This window comes from Coturnix japonica, chromosome 1 (assembly GCF_001577835.2).
Source record: "Coturnix japonica isolate 7356 chromosome 1, Coturnix japonica 2.1, whole genome shotgun sequence".
In the NCBI taxonomy this organism is placed as follows: domain Eukaryota; kingdom Metazoa; phylum Chordata; class Aves; order Galliformes; family Phasianidae; genus Coturnix; species Coturnix japonica.
This window is the reverse complement of record NC_029516.1, coordinates 156917996-156945988: the sequence shown is the minus strand read 5'-3', so window position 1 is coordinate 156945988 and position 27993 is coordinate 156917996. Positions and strand designations below refer to the sequence as shown.

The 27993-nt window shown below is 46.4% G+C and overlaps 2 protein-coding genes across 11 annotated transcripts in view; one reads left to right on the top strand and one right to left on the bottom strand.

Annotated features, from left to right (window-relative positions):
- The window catches only part of MTUS2 (microtubule associated scaffold protein 2), a 221026-nt gene extending 217723 nt beyond the window's left edge, over window positions 1–3303 (top strand). For all 4 annotated transcript variants that reach the window (XM_015851998.2, XM_015851995.2, XM_015851997.2 and 1 more), the window contains one exon: window positions 50–3303. In XM_015851998.2, the coding sequence (XP_015707484.1) occupies window positions 50–269 (220 nt within the window). In that variant the 3' untranslated portion in view covers window positions 270–3303. The remainder of the gene's footprint in view (window positions 1–49) is intronic.
- SLC7A1 (solute carrier family 7 member 1) overlaps window positions 2933–27993 on the bottom strand; it is a 36400-nt gene continuing 11339 nt past the window's right edge. For all 7 annotated transcript variants that reach the window (XM_032442144.1, XM_015852003.2, XM_015852004.2 and 4 more), the window contains 11 exons: window positions 22597–22980; window positions 19865–20023; window positions 18080–18254; window positions 16261–16385; window positions 14501–14723; window positions 13533–13672; window positions 11920–12022; window positions 9600–9811; window positions 9123–9271; window positions 7867–7975; window positions 2933–7051 (listed from right to left, as the gene is read on the bottom strand). In XM_032442144.1, coding sequence (XP_032298035.1) covers window positions 6942–7051; window positions 7867–7975; window positions 9123–9271; window positions 9600–9811; window positions 11920–12022; window positions 13533–13672; window positions 14501–14723; window positions 16261–16385; window positions 18080–18254; window positions 19865–20023; window positions 22597–22980 — 1889 coding nt within the window. In that variant the 3' untranslated portion in view covers window positions 2933–6941. The remainder of the gene's footprint in view (window positions 7052–7866; window positions 7976–9122; window positions 9272–9599; window positions 9812–11919; window positions 12023–13532; window positions 13673–14500; window positions 14724–16260; window positions 16386–18079; window positions 18255–19864; window positions 20024–22596; window positions 22981–27993) is intronic.

Below are 27993 nucleotides of genomic sequence, written 5' to 3'. Positions count from 1 at the left end.
CCTCCTCCACCCTGGTGAGCCTCATATGCTGTCTGGCTTCCCTCCCCAGGCAACTGTCGGAGGAGAACGCCAACCTCCAAGAATACGTGGAGAAAGAAGTGGAGGAGAAGAAGCGGCTGAGCAGAACAAACGAGGAGCTGCTCTGGAAGCTGCAGGGAGGAGACACCATGAAATCCCCCGTGAAATCCCCCCCGGCATCATCCACACCATTTTATCGCTGCTCTTCAGGGAACTCCTCGTCAGCCAAAGCCAGAACCGTGCGGCGGTGATCCATCACGACCCTCTGCCACGGGCATGTTTCCAGCTGCTGAACCTCACACCCAAGGACGTACCACCATCAGCAGGCGCCAGAACTCGTGGCTGCAAGCATGCTCCCTGGCTGCATAGCTTCACATTAAGCAGGGCTCTCTGAGAGACCCCAGATAGGAGCTCATGGTTTTGACACGTTCATTACAGTAGCAGAGAGGATAGTGATAAGTTAGGATAGCAGAAAGGTAGGAGAGCAAAAGGTTTAGCTTAGTACTGATTTCACTGTGGTTAGAGCCAGCAGTTGGAAAACACTATATCACAGGTTCATCGGGGTGGACTGCTGCTGCAGTACTTCAGGTTAGTCTCAAATAGAGTTCCAGTTGTGAATATCTCTGTATATGTGTCAGTGTTTATATACCTGTATGTACTGTACCTTTATACCTATATACAGACGCACACACATATGTATGTAGTCGATGACATTCTGAATCGCATTTTTTTATACTCTTGGATACTACGAAGTGCTGATCTATTTTCATGACAGTCAGCGGTTTTCTAACTCGTGCCTAAGACTTGTTATCAAAACAAAACGCATTTCCTCCCAGGAGCATTTATACCCGAACCAGAAGGAAGCCCCACAGAAATAGAAGCGCCTTCCAAGTGACCACCGAGTGGTACAATCCTTAACGTGAACACCAGCGACTTGGGCATTCTGAGACAGAACTGCCTCCAGAACATCATCATCTCCCTTGCATTGAGCACCAGATGAGAAATGCAAACCATCCACTGCTTTTAGCTCTTAGCGTTGATGTTGTAAGCAAACGGGGATAGGATAGAGAAGAGAAACCCGAGAGTTTTAGTCAATATGATAGAGGTTACTGGGTGTTGTGTTTCAATTTTAGACTCTTTAGCCCTAGATTGCTTTTATCTCGCTTCCCCTCGACCTAGTTTTGAAAGTCAAAACCTCTGGGTGCGGGGTCCTGTTCAGGTTGACATGTTTCAGGTCCCATGAGCAAGGAGAAGAAAACCAACCCTTTGTGTTCAGACCTTTGCTGGCCCAGCGTTAGGCTGAGCTGGTGAGCACCTGCTGGAACACCAGGCGTGATACAGAGGGCTGCATGGGCGCAGAAGAGGTCAGAATGTTCCCTTCCATATCTACCCACGTTTCACACTGTTGTGCACTGTTGAGCTTCAGTCTGCCAATGCGGTTCTGATGGGATGACATGACAAAGCCAGAACTGTTATAATGATCTAACCTCAACTTCCCCACGTTGAACACACCAGAGCATATTATCGGCCTGGGATGGGCTGCCCAAAGCCCGGCCTTCTTCATTTCTTCATTGTTCTGCTCTATTTCTGGTGCTTTCCTACTCCCATTTTTTAATTAAATTCATATTTAATAGTTGCTTCCAGCAGTGAATTAGGAGTGGGGCTTCAATGCTGGGAAAACCAGGACCAGCCCTAGTTCTGCCATCACTTAGTGTCATTGCCAACCCCTTTTCCCATTGAATTGCTGCCTCCCAACCCTGCCCATCGCTGAATGCTTCCTTGGTACAACCTCCAAATCACTGGCAAAGCTCAGAGCCTGGTGGGGAGGTGCCCAGGTCCAGCAAACCCTCCCTAGGGGGATGTCACAGGTACCTCCTGAGCCCAGAAACAGGGACTTCCATCCCCCAGAAATCATTCCTTTTTCTTGCTCTTCCTTCTCATCTCCAGGGAGGGGTCAGGCTGTACATTTCATGGTGAGGAGGAGGAAGCACTTGCCATGGATGCCCACCACAGGCTGGCCCCAGTGCTGGCTCCCCGGCTCAGTGGCGATGGTACATCTCCCTTGGGGACAGGGCACCTGCAGGTGCCTGGTCCACCCCATAGGGACCAAGGGGGCAGAGCAGGGGGCCACTCACCCCTCATCCTTTGGGCAGCAGCTTGGACTTACCAAACGTTTGGAGACTGAGCACTGAGGCCTTGGTGCATCCCACTGCAGGGCTCTGCACAGTGATGGTGGTGGGGAGGAAAGCTGACACTAATGGGTGCAAATCAGGTATGTTCCGTCTCTGCACTGATGGCTTGTGTCCCATGGACACGCCGAGGAGCCCCTGTACAGTTCCCACACAGCAGGAGTCCCACGGTCCGGTTCACTCTGTGGCTAATGAGTACAGGAAGTTTGTATTATTTCGTTTCCGATGTACAGATAAGTATAATATATTCCTGATAATAAATACACGCGCCAGCACACAGCGCGAGTGGGCGCATAGAAACTGGGCTGTCCCGCTATGTTTTCTGTGTACACAGACATGCAGACACTGGTGCAGCATGTCCTGGGTGAGGGCACTTCTCAGGTGTCTGGTCTGAGGCACCTTTAGCCCCCAGGCATCTCCGGGGTATGGGGACACTGAGCTGGGGCTCTCCCTGGCATCCCCCCGATGCAGCAGGGGTTAAGAGCACTGCTGCCCCACTGGGGACTGCAGTGCTGCCCCGTGGGCTCATCCCAACCCTGGCAACCCCCAGGCAGATTGTGCACAGTGCACAGCCCCTATTTCCTGGAGCAACCACACAACGTGGCAGCACCAGGAGCTGCACCCCAGGGCAGAGCCCTCCTGTGCAGCTGGGGACAGCCTGCAGGCACTGCAGGTATCTGGAGGAGGGAGGTGGGCTCAATAATAATGGCAAACAACGGGCAGCGTTTATTGGAGTAGCGAGAGCAATGCTTTAATGCTGTACCACTTAATGAGAAATGAATTGCCAAAAGCTTCATTTGGTGGTGAAGGATTTTACAGTGGCAGCAGGACAAAAGGGAGCTGTGCACAAGCATAAAGGGGGTAGGAGGAGGGAAGGTTCAAGGCTTCATCAAGCATTGCATGGACATGGAAGAAAGAAACCCAAGTGAAAGAAAGGTTAAAAAAAGATAGAAAAACAGATCTGTTTGCAGAACAAGCATCGAAACTATTTAACACGCCTGTAAGAAACTCTGAGAAACCACTAGGAAAATAGACCGTCAACAGAAAGGTATATACATTTCGCTTAACAGTTAAAAAATAAACACTGTACAGACTCTTCCATGGCTTCAGTCCGTAAAGTCTCTTTGCTGGCCGCGCTCACTGTTGCTCTGTGGAGCATTTGAGGGCACGGCTCGGCCTGGGGGCAAATTCCCTGAGAGCATCCCAGGAGGTGCCGCCCTCCATGCCCTGCAGGGGTGGGGGCTCAGACACAGAGAGGGAACGGTCCCATGAGCAGGGATGGGGTGGAGATGCATGTTGGGCAGACGATTGCAGTGCTCATTTGTGGGTGGTTTCCTGGGGATGGAATTTGAGAGATCCCGGTGGAAAACAGCACCACTAAAGGAGTTGATCTCACAAGATATGATTCCCCCTAACACTGCTTTGTCTCCAGGTCAATGGGAATGGAGGGAGCCCACGGCACTGCCCACTGCCACAGGGGTTTGGTTTGGCACCGCTGAGCGCCCATGTTCAGAGCCCCCCCCTTGCAAAACCCTGCCCTTGCACAGCCACAAGGCTCGAGGCTCTGCTCCCTGTCCCACAACAGGGCTGGGTGACCCCCACACAGCCATGCAAGAGGATGGTGAACTGCACCCCACGGGATCAGAAAAGTAAGAAATGAAGCCAGAACCCACCTGGCAATGATTTTCAGCAACCAAAGAATGATGTTTGTAAGGAAGGATGTAAAAGCTAGTCACGATTCTTACACCAAATTGCCTTTGTGGTGAGAAAGGCACTGCTGTAACAGTAGTTTGCCTTTGAGAAAGGCTGCCCGGCCATGTGCTGGTGGCTCCTCTCCAGGCTGACCAACCTGAGGCCGCCCCACGGGCAGAGTCATCACACTGACAGAGAAGGGTCTGCTCTGGCACCAAGCAAAGGCAGCACTTCTCTGTTCCCACCCTTCCATCTTGCAGAATCCCCCTGTCCAAAACATAACCATAAAGCAAAATAATCGCTGAACTATTTACAAAGATGAGCTCAATGGAGGAGAGGAGTCTTGTTCACAAGAGCGAGGTGATAGCAGCAGATGCATGTACCCAAAGATACCCGGGGTGACCTGTGGGACATGCAGACATCAGCAGGGATGCAGAGACCAACAAAAAAAAAATTCAATGAAAATTAAAAACAATAATAATAATAATAAATCACCCATTTGAAAACATCACCCCAGAAACAGGCAGCCAAAATTCCACCTTTCGGCTTGCAAATCCAAGCGGGGCAGGGATGCAGCAATGAGGGCAGGGCAGAGCAGGCAGCAGTGAGCAAATCATTGCGTCCCCACACACAGCCTGGCACAGGGCATGGTACAGGGCATGGCACATCGGAACAACACAAAGTGTGGCCAAAAGGAAGGATTTTCCTATGAAACCTTCTGGGAGAAAAGGAAATGACAGGAAAATGAGCCGGATCCAGGTTCCCCCTTTCTCCTAAGTGCTGATATTGCAGGCCACAAAAGCTGATATAAAGTTACGGGATATAAATACCAGAACAGATCCCTAAGAAGACAACAAAAATAAGTTAACATTTACATATAAACAAAAATAGATCAAGAAATCTGCATATTTGTAGATAATTTTCTTTGGAAATACACTTCTATCAGAATCCATCCTCACGCTGTCAATGCTGAACACCTGCATTGCTCTGAGCTGGTACCTCAGGCAGCAAAAAAGGCTCCTTCCACTTTTGGTACAGTGGGAAACTTGCACACACTCTGAGTTCCCGTTGTTTCCAAATCCTATCACACCCGCAGTGCTTTCCAGGAGGTTGTGGCACACACAGAGGTTGGTTACATCAAAATAGATCTCAGCCTCCCAGGGTTTAATTTTCATACTCTTCTCTCCCTGCTTCAGTAAGACTTCGTATGTGCGCAAGGCAAAAAGGATTGGCAGATGGTCAAGGCCATCTGCCAGCCTGAAAGCACCCTGAAAATACACCCAGACAGCAACACACAGAGCACGTTCCCTCCATCCAGCTCCAGCCCTGAGAGTAGCTTCCCAGTGTGCCAGAAAGCCAAGACTGGAACTCCTAGCAAGCTGAAGGGCTGCAAGACATGACCCAGCACGATATGACTGAAGGAGATGGTCTGGTTCCCCCTTCTGCTGCACCAGGCTCCTGCTGAGTCACTGGCTAAGCTGTATGGAGTCTGCTCCTCGGTCCCCACCACTATGCTGGGGACAGGCATCCTTCCCTTCAGCAGCAGGAGTTATGATGGCCAACAGAGCAACAGCCCCAGGTGTGGGAGGCAGCAGCGTGAAGGACACCTGGGGCAGCCCCCACACAAGTTAGGAGAGAGGATTTCTGCAGTATCTGCTTGGCTCTTGTTATTCAGAGCATTTAAGTGATGGTGTTGTGTGGGCACAACTCACCTTCTGGATGCTTCCACAAGCTGCTTTCAGGGCAGTGAATTTGCCTGGGGAGATACTTGAGAGAATCTTCTCTAAAATTGCCTTTCAAGAAAGCTAAGCGTTCCCAACTCAACACAGACTTTGGTCTGAACTTCACAGAATCACAGAATGGCTTGGGCTGGGCAGGGACAACTTGCACAAGACCTTGTTTGCTCGAAGGCCCATCCATAATAAGCCAGCCCCTATTGAGTGGCTGTGTGGCCCCCTGCTCTGATGGGAGCACTGGGAAGAAGAAGACCCTACAACATTCTTGAGTCTCTTCTATGTTCCTCCTTCCAGGGACAGAAACACACTTCGCCCTGGTGCCAAACGCTCACAGCCAAATGCTTCACTCTGCTATTCAAACAGCCCACGCTGGGGCAGCTCCTCTAACTTCCCAACCAACCACATTTTCAGAGCTGGGCTCAAGAGCACTTCTGCCACCTCACCAGTTCAGCCCCACTGCTGGTCAGCTCTGACGTGAAGAGGTAGAAGGCTCCTTGGAGACACCTGTGCCATTAAAGACATTCAAGTACTTGCGCCAGATATTTCTATGACTAAACCCCAAATCCCTCTGCTGAGCCTGAAGTTAACAGAAACATCCATTGGTGTTATCTGCACACTGCCAAGTGACCAACCAACAAGTAGCGGCCATAAACCTCCCAGCACTTCACAGTGGCAGTGTGTATGAAGTACATGGATACCAAGTTAAAAGAAAAATGCAATAAAAACTATGAAGCCCGTTGCTCTGAAGAACATAAATCTTGCAGGTGCTTTCTTAACAAGGTGAATGCTCATGTTTGCTGAGAGCCTTTTCTTTGTACGTACATACGTGGTACAGCTCACATCAGGTGAAGGAAGGGCCTGGTCTAAGCGTGACAATAGCACTGCAGATGTGCTCTGTGTATATCAGGTAGAATATCTCTGGGGAGGTCATTTCCAGGGCTACCGAAAGAAGGACCTCTGTGAGGCCTGGTTTCATAGCAGCATTTCAGGGTAACTGGCACACAGAAGCAGTTTTCTTTCTAGACATTGAAAAACAAAACAAAACAAAACAACAGGAGGAAGGAGGGGAGAGTGCATGGCCCCAGACCAGCTGACAGCATTGCTGGGAGCAGCTTTTTTTTCCTTGTGATCCCTTTTAACTGCGCTACTAAGCAAACTGCAAGCTGCAGCAACAGGCCTGGGGAGTCCCACACCGCTCTTCTTTCTTGCTGCAGGACTGATTAACCAGATGCAACACTTCAGGAGCCCCACGGCACAGCTGCTTTCGCCGCAGCGGTCCCCAGTCGCCCATGAGCTACACACGTGGTCATTTGCAGCTGTCTGAGGGAGTGTCCATGCTTCTCTCTGTGTCTGCTGATGCTGCGTATGCAGCTTCCACGCTGTGCCATATGCCGTAGGAAAAGTAGATGACAAAGCCTGCAGGAGCCAAGGGAGAGAGGGAAGTTAGCTCTATAAGGGGACAGACATCACTGCTCACACCTGCAGGCACAGGTCGCAGATGCAGGTTACAGCCCTCCTGACAGTTTGCATCTTGGCAGATCACATCACCGCCTGTCTTAGAAATCTAGGTTTAACCCAGGTTATAAAACCAGCACTTGGAACAAAAAACAAATGAGAAAGTAAAAGTGCCAACACAAAGATTGCTCCTCTGCACACCCTGCTTGTGCTGGCTCACAGACATCCTACTGCTCTTTCTTTTAATACATGGATTCTTCACATGGTGACACACATCTCTCCTTCTTCAGCTTGTTTTGATACGCAGTGATATCTTAAAAGAAGGCACAGGGAGGACTTTTCACATTAAAGAAACAAAAAAGCCCTGGCAGCCCGGAGGTTTGCACAGTAGGTTCCAATTTTGGATGAATTTCTGTCTGGCGCTGCACAAGGCAGTGCTGGTTTAGCACTGAGATGTCCTGAGGCCAAAACTACCTGGCAAAGTGCTAACATTCATAGGTAAATCGGGATGAAAAAGGGAATGAGGAACCATGAATATGAGACCTGGGCAAAAACATAAGCTATCTAGAGCATGGCTTTTGCCTTTTGCCAGGTTCAGAACAATTAAAACAAACACACACTAGAGATACACTGCCTAAATGGCTTCAATGAAGTCAGAGAGGTCACCCGACAATTAAAGGAGTGTGAAATCCCTTCCTGGAATGCTACAGCAAATGTATAGTTAAAAAAGTCTCAAAACTTTGAGCACATACGTTTTTCTTCTCTTTCGAACTCACCTATGAGCATCCAGACTGCAAACCGTATCCACGTGCCGATGTCTAGCTGCATCATGAGGTAAACATTCACAAAAATACTCACGATAGGAAGAAGGGGCAGAAGAGGTACCTGAAAAAGCAAGAGGGATATATTACATCCGCAGGGCAGAGCAGTGGGCAGGCAAGAACGTTGCATCCCTTGTTAGACGGGCCGTGATGGCTGTTGCTACCATCACCTCAACTGTTGGCGACCAGCCATCCACATCATTAAGAAGGAGGAGAGCACACAAGTTAGAAAACAGAGGAATATTTTCCTAAATCAGGCATTATCAGATAGCAGGGATAAATGACATCTCCTTAGGATGGTGAGGTATGTGCCTAAAGGCTGCAGAATGACCTTTAAACCATTAGTAGGCTTTTTGAGAGCTCTTGGTAGACCTGGAAGGTCTCCAGAATCTGGGGAAGAAAGACAGATGACCTATTAAAAAGAAATAGAGGATAACAACTGGGAAACAAACCAGCCAGCTTTGGATTTCCAGAGAGACTCTGGAGAAAAATCACTAAGCAGTCAGGCTGTAAATGCCTGAAAGACAACAAGGAGATAAGAAACGGCCATTACAGATTTAGCACTGACAGGTCTAATTGTATTTTTTCCTTTGGACAGAGGAGTGCCTGGGGGGGGGAAAGAAAAAGGGAGATAAAATATCCTGAGTGTCGAGCAAAGAGATCCTCAGAAGTAAGTTCAGAATATACAGCTCAGACAGCAGTTCTTAAGTTTCCTGTTCCTGCACACTTCTGTTCCCACTTTTGGGACCACAAACCCAAGATAAGCTGCAGACTATAAGAGCAGTCAAAATGAGAGCACTTCAGAGGAAAGGATTTGAAATACCAACAGTCTTTATAAATTGGAGAAATAGCCTGCAATCAATATGATGAAACATGACCTGCAGGAATACACTGAAAAATGATCTGTATTTGTCAATATAAAGGATAGTGAGCTTGAGCAAGGCACGAAAATGCCAAAAGTTCCTCTTACTCAATTCTGTTAAAGAGAGAGACTTCCTCTCCTAATTCCATCCTCCAGCTCTTGGCTAACTCCTTCAGTCCCACTTTCTATGCTGAACTTGCTTATTCCCATTGGGTGCTGCTGGATACACCTTTATGCTTATGTTTTCTGTGTGATCATTTGGCCAAGTCCCTCCTGATACAGTCAATGTGCATTTCCTCCTCCAACCACCTCTTTTATTTTTTTTTTCTTCACCTCCCAGGACACTCACCTTAAAGGAAAGCTTAGTTTTGCTTTCAGGCTGTTTCCATACAATGAAGCTGATAATGAAAACAAGGATTGCAGCAATAATCCATACTGCCTTTATCACCGTGCTTGGCTCAAGGGCGGTCAAGACACAGCTGCCCACAATAAGGAAACCTGTGAACAAAAACCAAAAGCTTAACAATGCTTTATTTTATTTTAAGCAAGCGGAAAAGTAAACCCCACAAGCAGGCAAAGCAAAACCTGAAAGCACAGCAAACGAAACTGTAAAGCAAGAAAATACAAATACCTTTCCCCCTCCACAGCCTCATACACATAATCTGTGTTATTTCTTCTGATGTCTTCATTTGAACCTGGAGATCCTCAGATCTCATTGAAATTGCAAGCAATCCTTACAAGCACGGACGTAAGATTTCCCACTACGGTGAGCACAAGGATATACTAGCTGTCTCACTGCCCCACAGCCACACTGCCTCGTACTTACCAATGATGCAGGTGGAGATGTTCACCACCAAGCCAGAGAACTTGGAAGGCTCTGAGTTTGGGGGACAAACTATGGCTTTGAGGGAACATTTCTCCTCTTCCTCTGGCAGAAACCCAGTCTGAGACTCACTCGTGCTCACAGACTCATTGTTATCTGCCTCCTCTGTGGTTCGAGCCATCTGGTATGCCAGATTAGGCTGCTCTGGCTGATACCTAGGAAAAGAGAAGTGAAACAAAGAGCTTATTGGTTTGATGCAGAGTACCACACAGAACACTGACTGTACCCAAGATCCTTCTAGCATCAGAACATGCAAACATAATGCCTACAGCCTTGTATTTCAGGGGAAAATCTGAGGAATAACAAAGACTTTATCTGGATTTAAAAAGAACAATTATGTGAGCAAATCTGATCAGCTATAATCACCCAAAGCTTGGCTGCAATGCCTATGTTTTAAGATGGACAGTATTTCCTTCCAGAAACCCTACTATCCAGACCACCAGAATATTATTGGGTAGGAGCAGTGAGGACTGGAGAAGCAATTGGCAGGAGAACAACCAGGTGGCCATAATCAGCCTATGGGGTTATCTGTGGCTGTTAAGCCCTCATGTCTTGGTGTGGAAGCAACTGAACTAACAGCTCAGCAGATATCACACTCTAGCAGCTGCTGATCACACAGTGACATTCCTTGTGCCCTGATCTCTTCTGTATCAGCCTCTTCTGCTACTGCCATCTACTGCTTCATAATGAAGGAAAAAGTAAGCAGAGAACTGTCATTTTTTGTTGCATATGTGGATAACACTTCATTCAACGAGGCACAACCACATGGCTCCATACAGAAAAAAACATTATTCTGGTATCAACTTTCTTTATAATAAGTTTTTGCAGGAGACTCTCAGCTACAAGCCTAAAGAAAAGGCCATTTTTCCAGACAGACCCTTTAAGATCAGTCCTATGGGGATATGCTGACAATGAGACCCTTTGTGACATGTGAATTGTGAAATGCAGTGAAATCCTTGGGTCCAGCCACAGCAGGGTATTAGTCACAGCACCCTACAGCTTTGGAAGCAATTTAGTTGTTCCCTCAAAAGGCAGCTAAATGAGCTGCCTGGGCTGCTACAAGGCTGTCTGTCAGCTCCACAAATGTATGATGGGGAAAGGGCCATATCATAGGGAGTGCAGTTTGCAGAAGCAAATTAAGAAGCCATTTATAACTATATGGAGAAGAGGAAGCCAGGAAACCAAAGGGAAGGTATGAAGGGCAAGGAAAATCCTCTGGCTCTGTACAGAGGGGCATGATGGATGGCACGGGCAGAGCAATGGGATTAAAATACAGTGCTGACCCTTCATCAGCTGAAACCTGTGCTCAGTTCAGTGCATTTGCTGTGGGCAGGTAAAAAGCATTCACTAGACTCTGAATAACTCATTGAACACGTAAAGATATTTTTCAGCAACATCTTCAAAACCCAATCCTCCTGGGTAGAGTGCTGTTGTCCGTGAGGTGCCAAGCAATTAAGATACTCTATCTTCATCTTATTCTGGGGAAGCTATAGGAGTTCAGCTCGTTTAATAGACATGCACTGAGTCACTGATCCTGCAAAAACCTGCTCAGCTTCACTGCTGATGCTAGACCTTCCTGTGACTACTTTACTTCCTGGCACAATCTGCAGCAACTTCACTGCTGACTGAAGGGTGTCCTTGTTGACTTTCTCAAGGATGCAGACCAAAGGTAAAACTCACAAGCAATACAGCCATATCTTGCCTTAGTGCTGAGGTGTGTGCAGCTGAACTTTTACTTTAAGGCCTCAGAAAACAGTACAGGAACATCATGCAGCTGATCATAAGCTGGTTCTTTTCTTCAGACACCAAAATGGAGCCAGATGTCCAAGGACAAGCTACTCACAACAGCTCCTTCCAACGCTCTCATCATAGTATGCCCGAGCTGACAGAGACACCTTTCAACAGCCTATTTGCTCATTAATTCCCTTTCAAAAGACAGCCTGAAACTGTAACCCCAGTAGGAACAAGTGTAACAATGAAGCAGACATCCTGGACCACTCATCTGTCACTCCTGCCCACAAGCACATCTCCTACCACATTCAGGGTCTGACTGCTGCTACGGTGGCATGGACAAGGAGCTAACCAAGCTCAGAGGATGCTCCTGCACCTCCAACTAGTACAATTCCCCATGACTCTGAAGAAATGAGCCTTTCTTTCACACTCTTAGCCAGAGTTCGGTTTCACTGGGTCTATAGAAACAAAGAGGGCATCCAATTGCAGAGTGTGGATTTCTGCCCGTGTGAGGCTATTTCTACATCCATACCTCAATACCAATACGCAGGCTGCCACCAACGAGTAAGCCAGGAGGGTTCCAATAGACATGAGATCCACAAGGTCTTTCAAGTCGAAGAGAAAGGCCATAATAGCTGTGGGAGGAGAGGAAGGTGAAAGGGAAGAAAACACCAACGCAGCAGAATATGCACTGAAGCATTAATGACAACACAGCACAAATGTGACTGTTGCTCAGGACCTGGCAAGGGAAACCCAGGGAGCCCAGGTCATACTGATATGGGGACAGGAAAGACTCATTGAATGCCAATGGCCTTGTCACTCCTTGAGCCTCACGGGATGCACAGCACAGTCTCACAAACTGGAAGCAAAGGAACCATTTATTACAGTTGACCACCAGCCTGTTATACATATATGGGTATGCTAGAGCAAGGCCATCATATGATATACCTGTAAGAGAAGTGAAGCTGGAGAGACACTCACCTCTAACCACGAGCAGTGAGCAAGTGTTTAAACCACAGCCTCTCTGACTGAATCCCTAATTGTAGCTGTAACATCCATGAGACCATACAGCCTACCATCTCTTACAGATTATTTTGCTTTCATACTCTCACTCCTTTTTGCACAGACCTTTGTATAAAGGGTTTCAAAGCTGAGACTGACCCAGTCTGTCTTTAATGCACTGCCTCAAACTCAACAACCAAAGCAATGCTAACTCTCAAGCTTTAAATGCTCCCCATACCTGCAGCACTTTGGTTCTGCAAGATATAAACCGTAATATGGTAATCTGAAGAGAAGGCAAACCAAATCCCTTTCTTTCTCTGGCTCTTTATTTCCCACTTTGGGCTCAAGGCTCCCTGAAGATAAAGGTGGCAGAGAAGCAGCTGTATGAGAAACTCTGCAGGGTCCCAGGATGCAGCTGCAGAAGGCTGAGCTGTTTCACCACAGCGTGGAGCTCATCGTAACGGTTGGGCAACAAGGCCTCAAAAGTGGCACGTTCTACACCAGATTTGGATGGCAGAGAGTAAAGAGAAAGTAGCAACACCCTTCTGTTTGCAAGGCACTGTGAGGAAGGGGGGGCAGCTGTGAGAAGAGGATAAGCCACCCATCTTTGTTGTCTGTGAGGTTTAATTCCCCTATTCTTGGGATAGAGGGAAGGAGAGGACAGGACTGTGACCAGCTGTGACAAACTGATTAACAAATGCCTGTGCCACAGGGTCCATCTGCTTGTCTCCAGCTGCTCTGGTGTCTTCCACTGAGCATCTACCTACAGACACACAGTGCACAGGGCCTGCAGCCAAGCTGGGCCGATGGCCACAGGGATCCTGAGGCACAGCTGGCTGCCACTGCAGGGGGTTGATTATTTGTAAAGCCGACAGAGCACCCAGGGAGTGGATGAAGGCAGTTCTTGGCACGAAACAGGATATAAGCAATGAGCTCTGAGCAAGAAGCACAGACACGCAGCGAGCTATTCACACTCACCCTGCCCTTGCTCTCCCAGGCTTTGGAAACCTGGGACATGCTCTGGGAAGTCATGCTGTGCAATATATCCGATTAATAAGTGGGCTAGCATCAGGAAGACTTATCTGCTCCTAGAATGAGATTATGTCTCTGCTCCATTCATGCATGCAAGTCTCAGGATGTTACCTGCAACGGCTCCTGATGTCACTGTTGCAATTATTGGAGTTTTCCTCTTCTCACTGACTTTTGCCAAAAATTTAAAGAGAAGTCCATCTTCTGCCATAGCATAAATTATTCGAGGCATTGGAAACATGGAGCCAAGGAGACTAAGAACACAGAAGGGGGAAATGCTTAGAACACCTCCATCGGAGCACAAGCTCAAAAAAGTGATCAAGTTTATGGCAGTACAAACTGAAACAGGTTCAGTTCAATCACTTCAGCTTCTTTACAAGGCTCCCTCTGAACACCCACCTTACTAGTAGCTGGAAACCAAATTACAACTCCACGACTTTGGATATCTAAACTTAGCCATGGGGCATAAAAGCAGCCTGATACTCAGTTGGCAAAATACCCTAACTTCTATGAGCCTCTATGAGTTGCTCATCTAATTGCACATGCCTAAATCGATCTGAAAAAGGGCTCCACAGTGCTTAAGAACATGACATACTCTGCATCCAGCCTGCTCTGCCTCTTGGCCAGATGGCCGTCCTAGAGGCAACCTGCAGTCAGATTGTGGTAAGCCCCACATGCTCCAGAAGATGCCCCCTGCACTACCCAACATGTTTCATCCCAGCAGGCCAGGATGTCTTGCAAGCAAACTGTGTTTGCCCTACAAAGCTGCCTTCATGACTCACTGATTCTAGATTCATATTCCAGAGATGCACCTGCTGGGTTTGCTGCTAAGACAGGAGTTTCTGAAGTGACATTGGTAACGCACATCCCTGAAATTTAACACAGGGTGAAATCATGGCCTTTTTGAAGTCAGAAGCTCTATGTTTTGCCCCTGATCCTAGCTCTTCTAGTAATGACACAGGGGAACATGACAAAGGCAAACAAGTTGGGCCACTACACAGCCCCAGCATGCAGCATTTTGTTAAGAAGGTGGAGATAAGCATTTGCTGTGAAAGATACACCAAGGAAAAGCAGTGTCTCACCTCGTAGAAAGTGCACATAGGGAACCAACTGCCACTGCATAATTGGCTCCATCCCAACCTACATACTTAAAGGCATTGGGTAATGGGCTGTTGGTATCCAGCTGGTAGTAAGGCATCATGAGTGTCAGGGCAGCTGACACACCAAAATAAGCCACAAAGCAGATGAGCAGAGATGCCACGATGCCAATAGGAATGGCCTTCTGAGGGTTTTTCACCTCCTCACCTAGAAGAAAGAAATTGAAGTATCAGCTCATAGAGAAGCAACAACTATCAATGCCTACTATCATGGCCTAAGGAACCCTTCACACACCCCAGACTGGCTGTTTGCTCCCAATTCTTTTGCTCCTGTCACTCCTTCTGACATAAGTATCTGTGGAGGACTTGTAAACCCAGACACAGAAACAATGTAGATTAAAAGCAGTCTCTTCTCCAAAGGGTTAATTTATCTCCAATTACTCCTGCAATGCCACTGATAGCGTGGCTCCAAAAACAGCTCAATGGTCACGAGTGACAAGACAAAAAATTATCATGCAATTGTGGGGCAAATATTTGGGTGATAATTTCAGTATATACCTCTGCCAAAGCAACTGCACTGTGGCAAGAACTCCCTACATACCCAGTTCCAGGCAAAGTTCCTTTGCATGGCACACCTGAAAATTATATGGGTCTTTGGCAATCCCTCCCAAAACGAATCCCTCTATTTTCTTTACAGAAAATTTTGGACTACCAAGCTGACAAGGGACAAATGTGCTAAAAAAGATCCTCCTAATTCAGGTAATGATTAATTAAGAAACAGTTGTGAGCCTTCTGTTTCCTGCAGAGCTGCTCTTCTCACAAAGCATACACTTCTGAGGCTTGGCATTTCAGGAGGATGAAGCAATAAGCAGAGATCCATATACCTCTAAGTCAAAGCCAGATTAATGTGCTTCTCCATGGAGAAGCCCTAGGGCTAGCTGAAGTAATGGAGCTATAGCATTTCTCAAACATCTTGGAACACAAGGCAGTACTGTTTTATCTGGCTTTGTGATTATCTCCTCTCTCTGTTCCTCAGCTCTTGTCAAATGTGAAATTAAGGATAATCCTTCCTTTCTCTGGGGGAATTAGATTCTTCTAAGCCAGGAGAAATGTGACAATACTGATGGTTTCTTTCTCAGAAGGAGACCTCTGAACCCTTGGAGATAAAAAACTCCCTTTCATTTTGCAGCACAGTTCTCAAGTGCAGACTCCTCCTGAGAAGTGCCCTCTTTCTATGTCTCTTTAAATACACTAAGCTACTGGAGCACCTTCAGTTGAAGGCACTGAAGCATCCTATTCCAGAATAATCTGATTAAAGCATCATCTGGGATGGGATGTCCAAACTCTGCCAGTCACACAAAGCATCTGAACCTGTTTTTCTTGCATATCAAATCCTTACAACTGTCCATGTTTTCTATAGAGCTGGACTTGGTTAGTGCTTTCAGTGAGCAACCATGGAATTGGGCCCTGGAGGCAAAGAAAAGAAGCTCTTCTGATAGGTTATGCAGCCTGCCACAGCAGCTAGAAAGCAACATTCATGCACCCAGGGACTTGGATCTACTCAGCACTTTGATTAGCAGGAGCAGCTGAGTCAAAAATATATTATGGGCTGAAGTTAACAGTTAACACAGGAATAATGAAAGCAGTGTCCTGGATTACTGATTATCTGTGCTGTGCAGTGTTACCAAAAGCCAATCAACCAGCAACCAGGCTCACAACTGGAATGAAGACATCCTCCATCTTACCTGTTGTAGCAATACAGTCAAATCCCACGAAAGCATAAAAACACGTGGCTGCCCCTGAGAGGACTCCTTTCAATCCATAGGGCATAAACCCTCCAACACCATAGAGCTTTTCTCCCTGTGTTTGACTAGAAAGCACGGCACTGGGTTAGAAGCATTCTGCCTAGGTGGGAACAACAAAACTATTCACACAGCTCATAGTGACACCCACAGCTGGAGTTCAAAGGAACATGCTCTCCTTTTCACTACAAATACAGGGCAACGCTAAGCCCTACCCACTGCTGAGCTCTGGACTGGCCTGCAACAGTCTGGGGAGCGCATGGAATGAAAATGGTTCTGTTTATTCCCATCACCTGTTTTTATTGGTGGGGATAAAGATGTCTTGGCTACAAGAGGGAGAAAATAACACAAACATTAAGATTCCTCTCCTACTGTTATTGTGTTTATGTAGATAATGAAGCTTTTGAAAAAGCCCAACATGTGATTCTTAACACTGAAGTCAAACAAAAATGTGAACTATGCGCTGTTTGCCTAAGATGGATTCAGGTGAAGTGTGAGTAGACACTGGAGAGCAATTCCACATGCCAAGCTGAGGGAGTAAAGGTGCCTGCGCCTCTGAAACATCAAATGCTTTGCTGAGCCTGATACGAAGCTTATTAAAGTCAACAGACAGACTTCTAGTGGCTCCAGTGCACTCAGGATCAAAGCCTGAGATACAACTGCCTGTGTTGAAACACCGTCCAAAACAGCCTTCAGTTTAAGTTAACCCAGGCCACTCAAAATTGAAAGAAAAGCCTTTGTCATGATGAATTACTGCAATTAAATTAAGGGAAATCCCAAAACTGCAAGTCTTATCAGGAAGAATCATCCAAACTCTCTTGTAGAACTTCCAGTGAGAGATGAAAACTCACTTGTTATTTATAGAAATAGTACAACCCAGATATGGATTACTCTGGAAATAATGATAAAGTAAACCCCAGATAGACATTACAAAAATAGTAAGAGCTATGGGTGAAAGAGCTACAGTTATACTTTGAAGCTACTGCACTAATTGCTACTTGCTTGGGAATAGCAGGAGGGAAGGAGGGGGGACCTTTCCTACAGAAGCAATTTGTTCACAAGGAAGAAGTTCACAGCAGGCTGAGTTTTGCAGAGAAGCTCAATAAGTGGCTTGTTTACAAGCCAAACGAGAGCCATGCGATATTTATAAATCTCTCCAGCTTGTGCCAAACTGTGTTTCCTTGCAGACCAGCATGAAGGGGTTAGATAGGAAGCAAGGAATGAGCTGATGTATGAGGAGACATTCAAAAGACAGAGAGCGGTCATACTGTGTTGAACGATCTCAAGCAAATCATCAACGGCCTTGTATCACTGGCTACCCTTATAAGCTCCTTAATTTTGGTCTTATGTAGGAATACAGGATTTTGGCCAAGTAGCAAAATGTCATTAAAAATGGATTTGCAATATGTCTGCTGCAATGCATTAAAATAATCTGCAACTTGCTTCCTACCTTCTCATGCATCTGGGACAAGGTCTCCATAAATACAATCATTCTTCAAGGGAATGACCAAAGTGTTAAAAAACACTACGCAGCTGTACTTGGTCAAGGCTTAATACAGATACAACAGTCAGCCTGGGCCAGCCCTGAGTACGAGGTTATCTGCAAAGCTCTTTTCTCTCCTCTTTGGACTCCAATCACGACACTGCAGTTTGGTAAAGGAGGGAACCACACCATTCACAGATTCCCTGAATCTCCCCCAAATCCTCCTGTAAACATGTATATATGTCATTTTTAAATCTGAGAAGACAAGGTCCAACTTACTTGTCTCCATGAAAGCCATGGCTGGTATTGTAAATGTCCTCTTCCGTCAATTGCCAGTTTTTAATAGATCCTTTCACGAAGCCAGAGACCACAACGAAGCCGATGACAAGGATGTTGATGCAGGTGAACACTTTGTTCACCAGGGCAGATTCCTTCACACCAAAAGTTAAAAGCCCTGGGAAAAATGGAAAATATGCAGTCAGGTATTTCACCAGCACAGCACGCATTGGGGGCTGCCAAAGGCAGCGCAACAGCTCACTTACTGAAAACATCAACGCTGAGCTCTGCCCACTGTAGTATTTCTGTTCCTCCACAAAGCCAGGCAGCTCAGGTAGGTCAGGATTAAGTCTACAGGAAAGCTGATGGGGACTTCAGCCCACACCTTCCCACACAGCATGTCAATTTGGCACATGCTTCAGGTAAAGTTTTACCTCACAGCACCACGTTGTGCCACCTAGATACAGCCACATACTCCACCCAGCCATCTGGAGAAAGCACCACAGGTGTATTTTCAGGAAGGAGCGTTGTCTTAGAGGTCTTGGCCAAAGGCAGATGTTATGAACAACATTCACCTTTATTTGTGAGCAGCAGAAAACATGATGCCATTCTCTGCGGAGACTGAATCCCGGAGGTCAGCTACTTACAGCTCAAGACACAGAACAAGGCGGCATCACAAGACTCCTGCTTTGCCAGAGAGCTCACTGAGAACAGGTTTTCTGCCCATGGTCTTCAGAGAGAGTCCATCAGGAGAAGAGCACATTTGCAGGCTCTGGCAACCAACACCTCACTGAGGCATAACTCAGCCTCTCCGAGGGAAAAGCTCTGGTAACTTGAGGTAGCTGAATTTCAAGAACCCAAACCTTCAACCTATATTTCATAAGAAGACTACGAGAAAGCAAAACATTTCACGTAGGCCAGAAGGACAAAAGAAGCCCTACGTGGTGTTCTTACTGCTACCCCAAGGCATTTCAGGGAGAGGGGGGATTTCTGTGCACTCACATTTCCATCTTTTAAAAGAAAACATAAGAGATTCAAACTCAAGATGCCAGAGCATCAGTGGCTTATGAAGCCTGTCCCAGCGAGCACAGCCCATGCTGCGAGATGCCCATCCAGATCACAGTGGGAAATGTCAGGATAACCTTGTTGGGCAACGTTGCAGCTCCTGTATGCTGGAAACCACAGAGGTACATGAGAAGAGTAATTAGCCTAAACTTGGTGATGTTTTGCATGTTTAAGCAGCTGGTAAAAGTTTAGAAGGATTTTAAAGTTTTCAAAACTTTTCCAAATTTTTATCCAAGTCTTGGAACAATTTTTTTGGTAAAAAAAAAGAGAATAAAATAAAAAGGATTTGACAGATCTTCACACATTGATTTCTCAGGGGTCTGGCAGTCAGTGCTGATTATGATCGGGAGAATAAAAGTAAAGGAGCAACAGAACGAAATTCTTGTATATTAGGACTGGCAGAGGGAGAAGGATTAGACTTCCATACCTGACTGAGGATGACAAGCCACCTTTTCTTTCCTTCCTTATATAAAACTCAATCGATGGTTTTAAAAGTGGCTCAAAAATATCAAGAGCTCTCCTCTCTAATTAAAAACTTTATAAATGGGATACGCTCGGTGCTAAGTCCTCTGTGGCTATATAGGTCAATCCAACGCCCGTAGCAAACAAAGAGCCTTAGTAAGTTGTCCAAAACAAATGAGGACTTTGTGCCCATTCTGAAAGCAAACAATGAAATGGTGGAAGGTGGAGGTCCAAGACTCACAAACGCCTCTGAGGTTTTACCTGTTAAGATGATGATTATCACCACAGCAAAGATGTCTGGGTATTTTGCCAGCACTCCTGGTGCATTCATCGTCATGTATCTTTTACAAAAGTCTTCAATGTGCCCACCTATGATTTCATCAAACGTGGCACTCCAGGCTCTGGCCACACTGGAGGTTCCTGCCAGAGAGTAGAGAGGATGTGGGTTACACCTTTGGTGGATGGCACACCATCCAAATTCACTTTGGACTCCAGTATTGGAGCATCTGAGTGGCATAAAGATGCTTCTGGCCTCAGCTTGCTGCTGTTTCTAGAACACCACAGCACAGCTGGCTGGGATAAGGGCTCAGAGGATGTCTGAATCTGGGATGCTATTGGGCCAGAAGAGCCACTCCAGAGAAATGAAACAGCAGCAACCACCAGCCAGTGGCAGCACTGTGTAAAACAAACAGCTCTGGCTATAAGACAGTCTGCTGCTTATTCTCCTGTGCTACTGTTAGATTATCTATCTATAAACATACATGTATATATCACACAATTAGAAGCTGCTATATAATTACAACTGTACAGAATTACCTAGCTTTTTTGTTTGTTTTTGTTTCGCTTTGTTTTTTAAAGAGGTTTGCTTGCTGTTAATTTGCAAAGCAGTTCCTTAGAGGACTCTGCGCACTCTTCTACCCAGAACAGTTCATCCTGATGCAGGTTTTCAGGTCACAACTCCAGCACCTGCAGCTGTGTCACAAATTGTGCTCACCCACAGCAAAATCCTCCTCAGCAACACCTGCAGCAATGCTGGGAATGTTCTCTGTGCAACCTGCCTTGTCAACAGCATAATAATAAGGCACAGATCAGGTCTGTCTAGGTACCATGCTGTTCTTTCAGACACCGAGACACAGGCTGTGAGTGCGTTTAAAGGGACAGAACATCAATGCTGTTAATCTAAAATAACTCCAAAAGTTATTCTGTATCACCTTACAGATTTTCAGCTTTGCTTCAGGGAAATTCAAGGGAAAAGGATATTTGTTTTACTGGTTTTATTTCTTTGCCTTGGCTGCAGTATTTCATGTTCTAGGACAGGAAGAACCAGCTCCTGCACACTTTATATTAATGCCAGTTGCTTGGAAGCCGGTTCCACATCTCTATCAGCAGTTCATGCAGAACTTCATAACCAACAGCTTGGGAAGTGTGGGAATCTGACATTATTCCAGCATTGCAGACACCTGGATGATATCTTTATTGCTGCTGAAAAGCATGGAGCACAGGGCCTGTATCCAGGAGGATTTATGGCTTTGGGGTCAGCACAACCTCTCCAGGCAGCTCCTGCCTACCCTGCACAGCTCAGGCAAACTGATCTGCTTGGGTGTGAGCTGGCTACAAGATTGGGCCCAGGCTGGGAGGTAAGTAACAGCCACTTAGGAAGGTGGATAGTGATAGGATAAGGGGGAATGATTTTACACTGAGACAGGAAAGGTTTAGGTTACATATTAGAAGGAAGTTTTTCACACAGAGGGTGGTGACGCACTGGAACAGGTTGCCCAAGGAGGTTGTGGATGCCCCATCCCTGGAGGCATTCAAGGCCAGGCTGGATGTGGCTCTGGGCAGCCTGGTCTGGTGGTTGGTGACTAGGAAAACTGTTCCAATTTTGTATGTGTAGCCTAAGCAGAGTCCATTTTAGAAGTCTGGAGTAAATTATATGCCTAACTTTGTTTAAAAACTATTTTATCTCCTCCCTGCAATGAATTTGATTCATAGAAGAGCGGCAGGACTCACATTTCCTGAGGAGATGACTTTAATTGACTTTGGTTTTCCAATCTCTCCTTTCTTATTAAAAAGTAAAAGAAAGAGAGGAGGGAGAAGAAAAGGTTTCAGGTAGCACATAGATGAGAGCCAGCTCTATCTCAGACAAGCAGCTGCTACATCACTATGTCACTCGCGATATGATCTTACCCTCCCCAGCATCATGGGAACTAATCTCCAAGGTAACAATTGCATACCTCATAAAATGTAGTTAAAAAAAAAAACATAACTTCCTTTAGTCATTCAGCACAACATTGTTTTTCATTTTAACTCGTAATTCTTCAAGCTCAACTGGCAATCTGGCTGCAGCCTCACTTATAGGCGTGATAAAGAGCCCAGAATGTGCTTGAAAAGACATGAATCCTTAATTGGCAAAGAGTGGTTTAGTTTTAATGTCAGCTGAAGAGTACACCACATGCTCAGAGCACGATCCAAGGCCTCTCCTAGTGGGAGTGAAGGGCTTAGGAGGGATTTGCTTTGGACCTTTCAGACTGTGAACCTGCAGCTCACCCTATGTTTAATCCTGCAACCACTCATGAGGCAGAATTCTGATCTCCAGGTGCTGTGAACAGGTTTTGAAGGGACCAGAAATTAATCCTTAATCAGCCCAGAGATGTCATGTAAAAGCATCCTTCTGTCAGCTGCTTCTTTCTCAGCAGAGGGAACACTCTTTGCTCCCTGGCAAGTGTGCAGCAGCCAGGATATGCCAAAGAGACGACGTGGGAGTTCAGAGGAAGTAGCTGAAGTAATAATTTGCCTTCATTACAATCCCTCAGCCTCAGGACAGCACTCACCTCGCCAAGTGACGGCAGCCACAGTCAGTGTGCCCTGACAAAGAGCCCTCAAATCTTCAGTGAGTGCAGAGCAATGCAGGCACACAAAGGTGGCTGATTGTACCAACAAGGCTTCCATCCTGGACTAACGCTATGGTCTCACTGCACGCCCACCGTACTCACCGATAACGTAGGAGAGGATTAAATTCCACCCCGTGATGAAGGCCCACAGCTCGCCAACAGTCACATAACTGTACAGATAAGCTGATCCCGTCTTGGGAACACGAGCACCAAATTCTCCATAGCAGAGTCCAGCCAGCACAGAAGCCAAGGCAGCGATCAAGAAGGAGATGACAATGGCAGGTCCCGCGTTCACCCGTGCCACAGCCCCAGCCAGTACATAAACGCCTGCCCCCAGAGTGCTGCCCACACCCAGGGCCACCAAGTCAAAGGTGTTGAGGCACCGTGAGAGCCGGCTGTCTTCTCGAGTGCAGTCCACATTTTTCCGGCGAAGAAGCTGGTTCCCAAACTTGATAAATTTCTGGCACTCCATCGTTATCTTCGGGCCTGCGAGAAAGATGCAATCATTAGGTGGACCAGCCACAACTCATAAAACAGTACCAAAACGTGTGAGCATTACATTCCACAACAAGGCACCATGTGTGCCACTGTCATGCACCAGGAGACACTGTTTGCAGCGAGCCAGATCTACATTCCTCCCTCTGAGCTCTAGTTCCAGCCAGCAGCACAGGCTGGCAACTGCCTGTAACTGCACAGGCTGGAACAGATATGGCTTGGGAAAAGGGCACACAGAACCAACCTTAAATTTGGTTACACTGAGGCAAAGGATTAAGTTATTTTGCATTCGTGTCAGCTAAGGGGAGAGCACAGGGCAGGCCTGTGAACTCCTCAGCCACAGCAGGACAACAGCATTGCACGATGGGAGAGTTCAATGAAACCAAGGGGCAGTGCTTCCAGCTGCGGTCCCACTTCAGCAACATGCTTCCATAGGCACATGAACACCTAACAATGTCCCTGAAGCCTCTTAAAACATGCCTATATTCTAAGATATGCTGTATAGAAGCAACCAACTTTTACTTGTAATTCAGGACCAATCACCAAATGACCCCAGGTGCATCCACCACACCTGAGAGTACAAGAAACACAAACTCTAACACATGAAGATGTTTACCTGTAACTCATGCCATTGCTATGTCAGTGTATGGGCCTGCAGCAGTTTCAGCTTGCAAGCAACTAGCTTGCTTGGGACTTTATGATGGGATTAGCAGCAGGTTGGAAGAAATCCCTCTCTGTGGATGAGTCCTTCAGAAGCTCCTTCTGCAGCTCCCCTTCCCATGAGAGAGATGCATCTTGCAGTGCTACATCATGGGAAGATTTTGCTATGCAACTCATCAGATCTACAGATTCAGCCACCTGCATACGTGTCCATCTGGCACAGACTTTAACAGTACTCATTAAACTGCAACTGGTCAAACCAGTATAGCCAGCAGAGAGGCTGGCTCTGGAGGCCATCCTAGTAATCAGTGCTGCCAGGGAAGCCTTGGCAAAAGGTGTATGTCTCCAGACACAGCCTGGGTATGGAAGTTTTGTCCTACTTTTTCTGGTAAAACAAGGAATGTTGCTTCAAACCTCAGAGAGCAGAGAGAGCTGCTGCTCCTTATCACACTGCCCAGATGGGTGCACCAGGCAGACAGTAGAAGGAACTTCTTCCTTTTCACATCGTCAGGTCTAGCCCCCGTTGTCACAAGATATGATGACCTAACACCCCTCCCATAAATGTACCAAGCTTACCTTAAAACTTTCTAGATCCTTATCTCCACTGCTGGAAAGCTCCACCAGCACTCTGCCCTCCAGGCACGTAATTTCATTAGGCAGCGTTCACACCTGCTCTAGTGCCCAGAACAGCCCTTCCCCTCTGCTGGTTACCCCAGGGTACCCTTAGAGACCAACCATAATGCCTCAGCCTTCATGTTTCAGGTTGGATACTAGGAAAAATTTCTTCTCAGAAAGAGCTGCAATGCAATGGAACAAGCTGCCCAAGGGGGGTGGTTCAAGAGCTGTGGAGATGTGGCACTGAGGGACATGGTTAGCAGGCATGGTGCTGACAAGTTGGCAGTTGGACTAGGTGATCCTAGAGGTCTTTTCCAACCTTAATGATTCTGTGAAGCCCTGAAGAAATGGGGCAGTCTGCTGCCCTGTCTGCAATAGCCCTCCTCCTCTGAATCACTCTCCTGAGTAGCAGCATATCCCATTATCACCCTTCGATATCCTTGAGTCAGAAGTAGCTATCAGAAGCAATAAGAGCACTCCCAGAGCAGCCAGCAGGAACCCCAGCGGCCATCTCCTCCACAAGTATCTGCTCTCCTTTCCTGGTACATCTTCTCATGTTCCTTTTGCACCTTGCTGGTTTCCTGCTTGTTTTCATCTTAAATAGCTTCCTGTGTGGCACTGGGTCAGAAGTTCTACTCAAGTCAGGATAACAAGAGCTACCACTCTTCCCTTTATCCTAAAAGTAAAATAAAACCCCTGCCTTCCTTGTACTTACCAAATACAACAGTCAGATGAATCTGCAGACGAGTCTCTTACAGTGAAACCCCATTTTCTCTTTGCTATTCCCTACTCAGCAGGCACCACCCCTATTTCAACAGAGAATTCACTTTGCTGGCTCAACTGCTTTCATGCCCTATTTCTTTCTGATCACCCATCCCTGACCCTTTTCTTCTGAGTTTTGCTGTCAGGTTGTAGTCACCCTCCTCAGCCATTCTACCTTCATCCCAGCAGCAGCATCCTCATTCAAAATTCAGCAGGTACATAACATAATGTTCTTTGTAGCAAGGGTGTTTCACCAAGATTTTCTGGATTACTCCTAATTGATACACCCAAGAACATGGACTTAAACTGGGGAAATTGTAACAAGGCACGTTCTTCACTCAGAATAAACCACCAGAGCAGGAAGCCCAACAGCAGTGGGCTGTTGGAAGAGGAAGAAGTGAGACTTGTACTTCATCAACTCCAGTCAAAACCTAGCATAAAAGGTGGAAAAAAGCATGCTAAGAAACTTAATTGAGTCACTCATTAAGTCCAATTCTTCAATTTTGCCACCATGTCATCAAGGACAAAATCAAAAGACTCTTCATTTTTCTAAGACAGCAGCCATAAACCTGGGCCTGAATTCCTCTCCCTTGGCCTTAAGCCTACCTCCCCTACTGGGAGAAAGTAATTAGAACTGAGGATTGAGAAGTCATGTTGTGCCAGGAACTGCCCAGTCCACCAACAGCTCCTCAAAGGCTGTTATGGTCCAGAAATACACTGACTCAAACCGACAGAGAAAGGCAAGCTTCAGATCAGGCTTCTAAAAGATCTCATTTGGTTTAATCAAATGCTAGTTCTCTCACGCAGCCTCCATTGCACCTGAATCTCATGCAAACCCACATCAGCCACAACTGCTTTCTTCCGCCTGCCTGCTTCCCCTGAAGCAGAACACGGCAGGACAAGGCTCTGCTTTCAGGAAGGACAATGCAAGTCCCAGGTTTTGCTTAACTCCCAGCAGATTGAAGGAGATCCCACTGGTGTTGGCACTCTATGACAACCACAGCAATGGGGCCGTGCCCCATCTCCAGCAGCACTGGTGGTTTATATTCAGTCTTGGAGAATACCAGAGCTGTGCAGCAATCAGGACAAAATGTGAAAAACCCTCCAAAACTAAACAAAGTGTGGCCAGATTCTGGGGGCTGAGGGAGGTAGGCTTTATTCATTAGAAAAGACTACATACATATTCCGAGCTCATATATAAACTCAAGAATCTCACTAGAAATGTAATTCAAACCAATTTAATTCCTCAAGCATATCTACAGGTATTTATAGCTGTATTACAGTTACCAAGAATAAAGCAGAACTGCTTTCTGTGGATAATTTGTTTAGAGGAGAAACTATTTAATAACGACTGAGCTAGAAATTAAGGCCAGCATCCTGGAAGCGGCGCAATGCCAGCAGACAGCCGCCTTCTGGCTGATGTCAGAAATCAAGATGTCAACTCCATCCTGCCCTAAAACAGCACCTACAGTGTGTTAATCACCAACACCGAGCAGGGTGCAGGGTACCTGAACTGCAGCTGTTTCTTGCATCCTCACACACACAGCGCTTATGTTCCTGCCTTCCACTGCATAGATGACTGAAGCCTATCCCAAGTTATCTTACGCACTTTGTTATATTCACTTGGCAAAGTGGCTTTCACTAAGGAGAAGCGTGCAGCACAACATCTTACAGGATGCGGTAGAGGGGCCAGCATACCTCTACCCCAAACCTTTCTGATATCATTTGTTATCTTCAGAATTGCATCAAAGAGTGACTTGTGTGGAGATTATCTTTCCCTCCTCAGAAGTTGGATCTGCTTGTGATCTCGCTTTTAGAAATAGCTGCTCTTGCCTTTGAAGTAAGGAAATGCTTTCCAGGCTGGCTCCTTGCACTCCCACTTCCAAGCACACTTGAAACGAGGACTTCTTTTTTGAACATACCGCTACTGTTCCTGCAACACCACAGTATAGAAATGATGCTAAATGGTAGAGAGAAACACTCTAGAAATGATGCTAAATGGTACATAACCACCTTCAAGTTGAGAAAACTTGATTGAAATGAACCAAAATGGCCTCTGTACACCATTACCCCTCTGATTCTCACCATGCTTATTCCCTCTTTCCCATCCTCTCATCACTTAAAACCATCGCTGGGCACAAGGAGCCTGATTTCTACAGCTCTCCTCAGCTCCTGCCTTTTCTGCTTGCTCCAGTTACCCAGGGAAGCAAGGACAGGCAACCAACAGGCTGAAAAGCCAAACCACAGGCATAGTCCTTAGGTGGAAGAGGCTTCACGCCAAACCCCGTGGGGCACTGGGGTGTCAGCAGGATGGAGGGAAGCAGCATCATGTGGCTTTGGGAGCACAGGGAAATAGTGACTCGCCTTAATAACCGAGCAGGGCAGCTCCTGGGGCAGGGTTCACATCCTCGGGTGAGATCCTGTCCCACCAGCCTCAAGGGCAAAGCTCCCACTGACTTCAATAGGGCCAAATTCCACCCATCCCTACTGGTCCTCGTCCTGTATTTACAATGCCTTTTATGTTTGTTCCGTATCCAAATTCTTGTGCTTCGGCTGTATTGTATTTTAAAGTAAAATAAGATATTCTTCCTCCTCTTATCTAATGGTTAACATACCTATTATATCAGGTTTATAGATTTCCTTCCCGAGTAACAACATTTTAAAAAGGGACATTCTTCAAAACAATCCCATAAGAAAATAAGCAACCTTATATCTGGCTAACAGTAAAAAAAATAAACCATAACAAACATCTGTCGGGCTAAACATAAAAAGTCACATGTAAAAATAAGCTGACATGTCACCGTTTTACATAAGCAGTACTATCACTTCCTAAACAATCACAATTTGTTTCAGCTTCTGGAAACTACACCTTATCTATTTTAAGGCCTTGCTGCTCCTGAGAATTTGCTTCCCAAAAGCCAACTCCAACATGCAGAAGAGCATAAAATTAAAGCTGATTACATGGAG